Source organism: Phodopus roborovskii, unplaced genomic scaffold, assembly GCF_943737965.1.
Source record: "Phodopus roborovskii unplaced genomic scaffold, PHOROB, whole genome shotgun sequence".
NCBI lineage: Eukaryota > Metazoa > Chordata > Mammalia > Rodentia > Cricetidae > Phodopus > Phodopus roborovskii.
The window spans coordinates 25,271,703-25,282,433 of record NW_026126418.1 but is presented as its reverse complement, the minus strand read 5'-3'; the positions used below and the strand labels follow the sequence as shown (position 1 = coordinate 25,282,433).

The window sequence follows — 10,731 nt, the reverse complement described above, 5'->3', positions numbered from 1 at the left end:
GAGCAGCCGGTTAGTAATGTACAGTGGATAGAGCCTTTCTTTTAAATCCCAGGGCAGCAGGCCCTTCAAGGCTAGCATTGCAATTTCAATTAGCTGCTGAGTGAAAGCTTGGCATGTGTGTTAGTGAACAGGGACACAATTAGCTTATTCTTCCTCTCTCATTTGTGTTGAGAGGATCCAAAAGATTCGTGGGGGATCAGGCAAGCCAGGCATTACTGGATACTGAAGAAGGGAGTTGCTCAAACCAAGACATCTTCAGTTCTCAGGCTGGACTTACATAGATTTATTACAAAGTGCCGTGTGTGGCTTGGTGAAGTGTACCCCAGGAACACTCCGGATACCACTTGGGGTTTGTCCTTTGGAGTGCTTCATCACTCTGTATTATTCTCATCATTAACATGGAGCCCAACAGTCCCAAAAAGATACAATTTGCTGTGCCTTTATTCCAGAGTCAGATTGCTCCAGAGGCGGCAGAGCAGGTAAGGAGGAGCGGATGGGGAGCAATTTCTGGATATTGGGCAATAAGGGCACACGCTCTAACTAGGTGAAAGGGTCTCGGCTTTCTGCATTTGCCTAATTTTGTGACTTTAGGATAAGAAACGAGTCTGCTTTTGCATTTGTGTTTGGGGTGCACCGGGGAACAATTGACTAAGATTTGAGCCACACTTCATTCTATATAGAATTAATACCAGTGTAATAGACATTCTGGTCTGAAGCAATATGTGCTGGCTTCAGCTTCTTAAAGTAACAGTTTCAGTATTTAGAGAAAGTGTGAAAAATTACCAAAAGTTGTCCGTCTTCTATTTTATTTATAAAATAAAAAGAAATGTAAATTTAGAGTTATAGGTGTCATATTTTTATGTGTTTTTATTGCATATCCTAGACTATAGTTGTATATTACATATGAGCAATGGATATGAAAAATAATACACTACTTTTTCTGGTATCCTTTTCTATGTTGGCTATTGGTTTCTAACTGTTATCATGTCCATATTTGCTTAAACTCTGGGTACAATGGACCCACTTAAAAGATGTCATGTGACATAAAAACAAATATGGAGTACTTTGTGAATAGCAAGGAAAATGGAACTCCAGTCTAATTCATTAATTGCTTAAAACCCAGAAGATCCCCAAATCCTGTTTTAAATAGTTGGTACAAAGCCTTAAAAATAAGTATTGACACCGGGAGTCTTACTTTATATGATACTTTGATAGTAGAACCACCCAGATTTGGACCAGATAAATATAAACTTGACCAGTTCTGTTTACTAACCTGAGCATTGCTTCCATCTTGAACAGCATCATTTGTACACTTATCCTTTATGGACAAATATTCTGGGAATTAACTATGAACTGATACATTGAATGACTAAAGGCTGCCTGAAGCAAGAGAGTCTAGTAATAACATGTTCCTGTAATTCTTATAACAAGGAGCTGGACCCACCAAATGTTAGTTTCAATTAAGTATATATATTATTTTTTCTTCTTCTACACTTTTGAGTAACCTTTACTTATTTATACACAATTTCATGCACATATAAAATATATCTTAATCGTAGCTACATAGTTCCCCCCTCCCATTTTATTAACACCCACTAATATGCTCTCTTACTGTCATGTTCTCTCCCTTTTATTCTTTCTAACCCACTAAGTCTGATTACCCTAACCCTGACTGAAAGAACTAAAATACACATTTTTCTAAGATCTGGATTTTTGTTGACCTGCCGCTTTGTTCTAAGTATTAGAAAGTACAAATTTTGTCATACTAATTGAAATCTAAAACTTTCATTCACAAATTAATTACAGTATATAGTAGAAATTTGAGGCTTCCAAGTTCCTTTTGATTCATTTAGATGATGGCAAGGGACCATGATTTCATTGCCAATATCATGGGACTTTACCACAGTCACTAAAATAAGAAAGCCGGCCTTGTACTTTACAGCAGATTACTTTCACTTGTGTATTTTGATGATACAACTATTATTATGTTTTCCTTTGGAAATGTAACTTTGTGAACAAAAAAGGTGTTAGTAATACCTGGCAGTTCTAGCTAGCTTCCTGTGCTCTAAAATATATAGTGAGCATTCATGATGTTCCTTCTAGAAGTTTGTTCATGTGTGTTGGGGAAAGCAGAGTGTGGGCAGCTTTTCAAGCTGTAGAAGGCCAGTGTCTCATTCTCACTCTGACATCAACTGTGCCTTTGCTGTCCACAGATCAGGAAAAGAAGACCTACACCAGCATCGCTTGTGATTCTCAATGAGCATAACCCCCCAGGTAAAGAGGCATGATGTCTTTCCTATTGATGGGACTGTCTAAAGAGGAGAAAACAATATGATGTGGATGATAAGTTCCAGCTTAGGGTTCCAGTTAGCTAAAAGGAATCAAAAACAAAATCAGAAATACATATCCTAAGAACTGTCTCAGTCAGCAGCCAACTGTCTTCTAGGATGACACACTGGTAATGACAAGCTATAACATGTTCTATCAGTACTGATTGCTGTGTCTTTATGTGGAACCTGGTCCAGACCTTATTGATGAAGTTGGTAAAATGTTCCATAATTAGGTTTCAAGGTTCAAGTTGCAGACCTGGAGATGGTTATATTTTTGCAGAGTGGGATTTTATTTATGGCATGGGAAGGGCCGCATGCCAGTGTTTGCAGCAGCCTTGCTGCTGATGCCATCTCTGAATGATGCAATTGACAAGGAACCAGATCAATTTTCAGCACTGCTCATTTGAGAGCCATTTCAAATGCTTGCATCCATTTGTCAAGGTTTTAGTTTCCATTTCCTGTAAAAAGTAAAACTGCATTATTAGTCTTGATAAAGAGCCATGATCTATAATACACAAACAGTAAGCTTACGTACGGAGTGAAGTGATTTTCATCTTACATTTAATGGCAGCTCCTGGAAATATAAGCAGATGAGGAAAGGTCATTAATTTGTAACTTAGCAGATCACAGTGGGTTTTTGTTTTTATTGTTGTTGTTCATTTGTTCATTTGATTGTGTCTGTAAACAAAAAGAAGAGTTTGAATAATGGAAAGATAATATATCTATTTCTAAGTCCTGAATGATTTGTTCTAGGAATGTCACAATAAAATAGTCCTTGATTTCTCTGGAACCTTCCTAATTGGAGAAACACAAAGACAAAGAAAATTTCTCATAGAATATTTGTTATTATGTCTAAATACAGGAAAATTAACAGCTCACTGAGACAAGTAAATTGTTTGTGCTGAGAACAAAGCATTATAATTTGATCCTTAAGCACTGAAGTGCATGGCATCATAAAATCATCTTCTAGTATATCCACCTAGGTTATTAAGTATTAACTTATATGTAGCTGAATAAGAGGTACTCATGACACATACTTGCATGTTTATAGCTTACAAATAAATTTAAGTTTATAAGTTCAATGGCTAAGTTTTTTCAATGTGTAAGTGATTTTATAGCAATTTTCAATCCATACCTTACTCATAATAGCAAACATTTCCATAATACCCTGGGATTTGCTTCCTGATAGAATAATGTCCAGCTTGACTCACAGCTATCCTTCAAACCACTATAAATTAACTATCAGAGTTATGTAACTGTTTTTATGATCTAAACATAGTAAGGCCATGCTACTGGTCTTTGTAGCTTTGTACGTGATGTGTCTGGAATGCTAAACATGGACCATTTTACACAAAAGGAGAGTGTGAGAGAGGTGAAGTGACTTTTGTGATATTATTTCACTAAAGATGGGGCATTCCAAAGGCATTTCTGACCCCAGAGCCCATGTTTCCCTATAGCCTGGCACTAGCCTTGAACATTGGTTTTTCATTGCACAGAATAGACCCCTTTAGTTCATACAAGCAGGGAAAAGTAGTGTTTAGGTAAATTTGTCTGTACTATTTCCTTTGGTAAATGAGGTATATTTGATATCCCAGGAAAAGATTTCATTTTGACCCAGTAAGCTTGTACTTAGGAGACATTACAACCAGTAGTTTCCTATTTCCCTTGTTGACCTTGCCCCTCTCTATGGTTGTGAGTGCCATTGGAGAGAAATTGACTGTGTGAAGCATTTTACACAGAGCTGTGTCTCTTGAAGACCTTATCTACCTGTGTCTTTATCCTTCTTTATGGAAAGACTGGCTGTATATAGAACTGCCATCAGTATGCATGTGAACCATATTTAGAATGAGTGTTAGATTCTGCAGCAAAAGCCCTAACTCTGAGACTATTCCTAATAAAATGATATGACCTGGATTCTGTATTTACTGAGGAAAGAGCTTGAGGTCAGATTCCTCAGAAAGATGTTAAAACTCAACCAAATTTGGCTATTGGTATTTATAAATCCTATAATACTGGGTATCATGTATCAGACAGATATGATAATGTCCATTTTTCTACTTTAGGAGCTATTTCAATGACCAAATCATTAAAAATGCAAAACAAATATTAAGGATCATTGTTACCTGATGTAATTGAGAACTCATAAGTTGCATTCTGTACTTAAGATTCATTACAAGTTTGCACATTTCATTGTTCACATCTGCCCTGAGAATATCTGTCTTATGCAACAATTCTTAGTTACAAACATTTGGCCACTTGTAAAGCATTTCCTAAGAGCTTCTACCTTGCAAACAATAGTTTCTTGTGCCCTCAAAAGCAGTGTACTTTAGCAAACAAAAAATGGAGCTTTAAATACTGGGGTGATGGTGCTGGTGGTGATGGTGGTTGTACAGGGTGGTGGTATGGCCATGGCGGTGGACTAAACAATTCTCAATGTACTGAAATGTCCCATGTAATAATTGGAGATTATATACCATTAATACTGCTTAAGATTCAAATCTATGAAATGTTTATTTATGGTAAATAAATAAAGCAAAGAAAGCTATATTCTTCATTATAGATAGATAATTGATGAGTTGTTTTATCTGGTTGTGGTAATCCTATCTCTTAGAAGGCTAAGATAGGCTTGCTTTGAATTCCAGCTGTCCTGAACTATATAAGGTGTACCTGGTCAACCAGGGTTACATTGTTCACAGTATAAAAAGTTGTCTTTAATACTAGAACAAAACTATTTTCAGTGTGATGTTAGTGACTGGCAACCATGATTAAATAAAAGGCATAGTTTTCTTTTGCTATTACTATTTGCTATTATCACAAATAGTAAATTATGAAAGAATATTTAGAAGACTAGCTTAATTTTAGACATAAGTATACATATGCATTCCTTATTCTGACATATATCAGAATGGAACAGTAGACTGGATTGTGTTTAACGTGTTACTCCAGTGGTTTCATGTGTTCAATACTTTGCATATGATATTTTAAATGCACAGAAAAGGTAGACACCTAATGTTGACTAACATGGCAAGAAACTATCCCTTCAATTCTTCACTAACAAATAAGCAAACAAAAACAGACATGCAACTATTAAAGTTATACTACCCTTTGACATTGATCAGCAAATAATTTAATTCAAAATTATAGGAATAAAAAAGGCTAATAGAAAATGTTGTATCTTTATTGTAGAAAAGGAAGAGTCAAAGTACTTGCATTCAGATATAACTCTGAACAGTCAGGTGGCAGTAAGAAGATACCCAAAGCATAAGATCTGAGTTTCGGGAATCATCAAAGACAAATGTCACCTTCTCCCTGCCTTCTCAGGCCTGTAACTTGAGTGACTTTTGAAGAAACTGCCTCTCTCTCTGTACTTTCAGATTGCCTTCTATTTGAGCTTATCCGTTTCCCTGAAGTTGTATCTTAGAATGTTATTATTGTTCTTATAGTAAATGCAGTTAGCTTTTACTCTTCTGTAATCTGTGGTCAACTGGTGTGGTCCTTATAGCTTTATCTGGAATCACACACAAATCGTGTTAATGCAGCAAAAAATGACAGCTGCCTTTTGTAATTTATTCCACTTTGTATATGGATTTTATGGAACATTGTTTGTCTTTAAACAGACATAAGCCTGTGTATTTTGCTACAAGAATGTTACAGTTTGGATGTTAAATGTCCCCTAAAGGCCCAACATACTCAAATCTTGACCATTAGTGGAAGTAGGACCTTCCGGAAGGAAGCAGGGATACAGGCGTAATGTCCTTATTATGATGCCTTACCCTACCAGAGGTCCAAAACAGGAGGGCTAGGAGATCACTGTAAAGCCATCTAAGAAAATGAATCTCTCCTCACAGCAACAGAAAACTGATTAATCCACAGACTTAGAACTCAAGAGTTAGGAAGAGAAAAATGTTTAGAAAATACTCCCAGTCTCATCCCACATTGTTACAGAAGGACGTAAATCATCTCAGCTCCCTGAGACGGCTCCATTTTACGCATCTCAGAGAAAAACACATAATTATATCTGGATTTCAGGTCCAAGTTTAATAATTTTAGAGGTAAAAAAAATAATTTCTTATGACAAAGTTGAATATAAATTCTCTAATTGACAATAAACCTTCACTTATTCTCTTTATTAAAGTTGTTTTTCACCTATATAGACACATAAAAAAATTACTTGTCATTTTCTACAGCATGTATCCATTTCCCAGAACCACTCAGGGCTTTAGTGAAGTTTTTCCAAATTCTCCTCAATTTCTCTGCATTTTGAGCCCAGAGCTGAACACAGTTTTCCAGTAAAAAGCCAGTCTAAACCAAGCTTTGTGAACATTAAGGTTTGTGGCATCCATTCTTTCCCACTTACTGTTAAGCAGAGGCTGTATGGTTACAATTATATTTAATGGGCTGTAGGCCTATTAAACATGATTGACTACAAGAAGCTAAGTGAAGATTTAGGTAAGTACCCAAGACTCTAAAAGCTTATTATACATCTAAAATTGTGACTAGAAATAAAATGTAAAATGATTTGGACAGGTATTTATTGAATTTACTACCAAGCCAAATTTGTGGAAAGTTGGCTTTCTCTTGACTATTCTATTTCCTAAATAATCTTAGAAATAGGAATTAAAATGGAAAGGTATTATCATATACCTTGGGGTCCTAAAATTAGTTAATATGAAACTTATGAGCTGCAGTATTCATGAACATGCCATCTCCTTTCAATCCTGTTAGTAAGTCGAGAGATTGGCGAGAACTGGGTGTCCCAGCATATGGGACTATGTGGCTCTGCAAACTGAAAAGAAAGCCAGTGCCGCTCTGTATACCAAAGAAGGTGACTTATAAACAAGACATATGTTTTATGACTCTGAAACTAAGTCATGTAATGAGATTTTGAAAGCTCCATATGTAGAATCCTAGCTAGAAAACATGCTATCATTCAAACACAAAGGAACCCCAGGAATTTTGGGTGATTTCTCATGAATATCCTTGTTCAGAATTAATGGGGAGCTTTGCAGCATTGTCAAGTCAAAGTGTATAGTCTTTTCTGTGAATGAACCTGTTAGTGGCAATCCTGTTGTTTTTCAAATTGAATGGCTGTGTCGTCAAAAGGACACCATGAATGAAAGCTCCAGGGAGACAATGAGAATTTTCTTGGTAACTTGACTATTTGAGTAAGGTGTCAAACCAGACTCAGAGGTGACAATTGTCTCCAAGGACCTAGAATTACTTGTGTTCAAATAAAAGTTATGCTGGTTCATAGTATACATGATAGCTTTCATTCTAAATTTTCTTACCTTCTTTGGGAATGTCATTTTATCCTGATCTACCATCTCCACTGATTTCTCAGAAATTATCTTGCCTTATCATTATTGACTACAGTGAAAATCCCAAACCCAATGTTTGAAGACCACTCAAGAGTTATCTGATACTAATTCCTAAGGAAATGTCAGAGATGTCCATGTTTTTTTCTTTCTTCAGCAGCTTTTATTTTTATGCACTATGGGATGTCAAACCATGTGGAAAGATTTAAAGACAAATGGTGTAGGTTGTTTTTAAAAATGAACCACTCTGCAATTGATTGACTTACTTTTTCATCATTATTCAGCCTGCACATCCAAATTGTACACTCAAATGGAAAGGTCGAGTCAAAGTCAAATTCTGATTCTCAGTAATGCCAAGGTATATTATAAGTATTCAGATGAAGGAATATAATATTCAAATTAAACAAATGAATGGGTAAATAACTAAAAGAAATACTTCAAGTTTATTTTGACAAGATGATAGTTTTTATTGATTTTGAATAAATAGCACACATTCACCTTTTATGTGGAGTTTAAAATATAATTAGGGAAATATGATAGAATGACTATTGGTGGATTGACAGCTCTTTTTTAGTGTATGTTTTTCTGCTTGTGGCTTGAAGATGAAAACACCTATGAAGGATACTTACTACATGTTACAGAGATGCCAGGCTGTGGCATGGCCCTGACTTGAATTCCAGTTTTGTCAGTAGCTAGTGAGCTACTGGGTGTATACTTTATCTCTTTGGAATGAGTTTCTTTCTAAAGAGAATATTGAAGCATGAAAAAATGACTTGCAGAGTGATGACTACCAAGCATATCCTGAAGATTTCCAATGTTCTATCACTTCTGAGAAAGCTTGTTTTCTCATATTTATGATTAAAGAATAACTGCTGGTTTTGAATCCTCTTAGGCAGTCATAAATAGTCACCAAAGGATAAGGCCTCCTCTGGAAGAAGAAGTCTAATACCTTAAAATCTATTAGAAGTATACACAGCTGAAAAATTATTATATACACTATATTGCAGTATTGATTCAACTGTGTATGTCTTTGTTGGCAAATACAAGTTTCATAAAATAGAACTTGAGTTCTTAACAGTTTATTTGTTCTTTAAAAAATAATTTAGGAACAATGTAATTTTACATATCATATCAATCCCAGTTCCCGCTCCCCTCCCATCCTCCCATTCCCCACAATGACTTCCCACATCCCATCCTCATCCACTCTCCAGGGAGGATGAGGCCTTCCATGGGGGGTTATCAAAGTTTGTCATATCATTTGGGAGATGGCCTAGGCCCTCTCTCAAGTATCTAGGCTGAGAGAGTAGCACTTCATGGAGAATGGGCTCCCAAAATCCATTTGTACACTAGGGATAAACAATGGTTCCACTGTCAGAGGTCCCATAGACTGCCCAGGCCTTCTAACTGGCAGGCACGTTCAGAGACTTGGTTCAGTCCAATGCTGGGGTCCATGTGCTTCCACTTGGTCAGATCAGATGTTTCTGTGGGTTTCTTCAGCATGGTCATGACCCCTTTGCTCATCCCTCCTCCCTCTCTACAACTGGATTCTAGGAGTTCGACTCAGTGCTTAGCTATGAATGTCTGCTTCTGCTTTCATCAGCTACTGGATGAAGGCTCTGAGATGGCATTTAAGATAGTCATCAATCTCATTATAGGAGAAGAGCATTTAAGGCAGCCTCTCCACTATTGCTTAGATAATTAGTTGGGGTCATCCTGGTTGATCTCTGGACATTTCCCTAGTGCCAGATTTCTCTTTAAACCTATAATGGCTCCCTCAATACTTCCTCTGACTGATTCAGTCTTCCTGATCCCCATTGTTCTTCTCCCCTTCTCTTGTCCCCTTCTTTTTCTCCTACCTCCCTGCCCCCTACCCCTGTGCTCCCAAATTTTTCAGGATCTCACTTTCCCCTTCTCTGGGGACCATGTAATTCTCCCTTAGGGTCCTCCTTGTTTCCTAGCTTCTCTGGAGGTGTGGATTATAGGCTGGTAATCCTTTGCTCTATGTCTAATATCAATATATGAGTGACTACATACCATGTTCATCTTTTTGTGATTGGGTACCTCATTCAGGATGGCTTCTTCTAGTTCCATCCATTTGCCTGTGAATTTCAAGATTCCATTGTTTTTTTCCTCCCCACTGAGTAGTACTCCATTGTATAAATGTACCATATTTTCTTTATCCAATCTTAACTTTCTAACGTTGTCTACAATAATATCAAGATTATTAGCAACAATAATCATATATCTAATAAACTTCTTTTGACTCTAAATAAAAAATATATTTAATATTGTGAAGAAAGCGAGTCAAGTGATGTTATATATATATATATGTGTGTGTGTGTGTGTGTGTGTGTGTGCCCTTTACTGACACCCCTGAAACCCTCTGCTGGCTAATGGCTAATTTTTAACTTCACTTCATTTGTTCTGACTTCCTTTCATACATCATCCCCTGCCTTATATTCTACCAGGGTTGTTTTCTATGATTCTTTGAAGTGATTCTTCTAAGCCAACCTTCTAAGAGTTCTTCTACACTGATTCATTTGTTTACTTTTGGCACTGGATCACAAACTCACTTTCCTCAAACTCATGATATAAAGGAGAATTATCCTGAACTTTTAAAAAACTATACATTTCTATTATTTTATTCTTTTTAAATATGCATTGATGTTTTGCCTTCCTATATGTCTGTGTGAAGGTGTCACATCTTAGAATTACAGACAGTTGTGAACTGCCATGTGGGTGCTGGGAATTGAACCTCTGTCCTCTAGAAAAGCAGTCAGTGCTCTTAACCACTAAGCCATCTCTCTAGCCCAACTGACTCATTTGTGTGAATCAGTCTCCATAATTCCCACCAATTTCTCATATTTAAACTGCAGGATAAGTTTCACTTAAACTTTAAAAGCTAGCCCTGTCTAATTGGACCTATTGTCTGAAATGTTATTTTAACATATTCTCCCACTCTCTCTAGAACTTCTTATTGTTTTACACTATATATATGTATATACGTATATATACATATATATACGTATATACATATATATATATATAGTATACTTTAATTCAGTAAATATTCATTAATCAGTCTG

At 36.3% G+C, this 10,731-nt stretch overlaps 1 protein-coding gene across 1 annotated transcript in view; it reads left to right on the top strand.

Moving 5' to 3' along the window:
- Positions 1-287: 287 nt before the first annotated feature.
- Ppp1r1c (protein phosphatase 1 regulatory inhibitor subunit 1C) overlaps positions 288-10,731 on the top strand; it is a 101,105-nt gene continuing 90,661 nt past the window's right edge. Inside the window, exons 1-2 of the mRNA XM_051184394.1 lie at positions 288-479; positions 2,214-2,274. Coding sequence (XP_051040351.1) covers positions 399-479; positions 2,214-2,274 — 142 coding nt within the window. The 5' untranslated portion in view covers positions 288-398. The remainder of the gene's footprint in view (positions 480-2,213; positions 2,275-10,731) is intronic.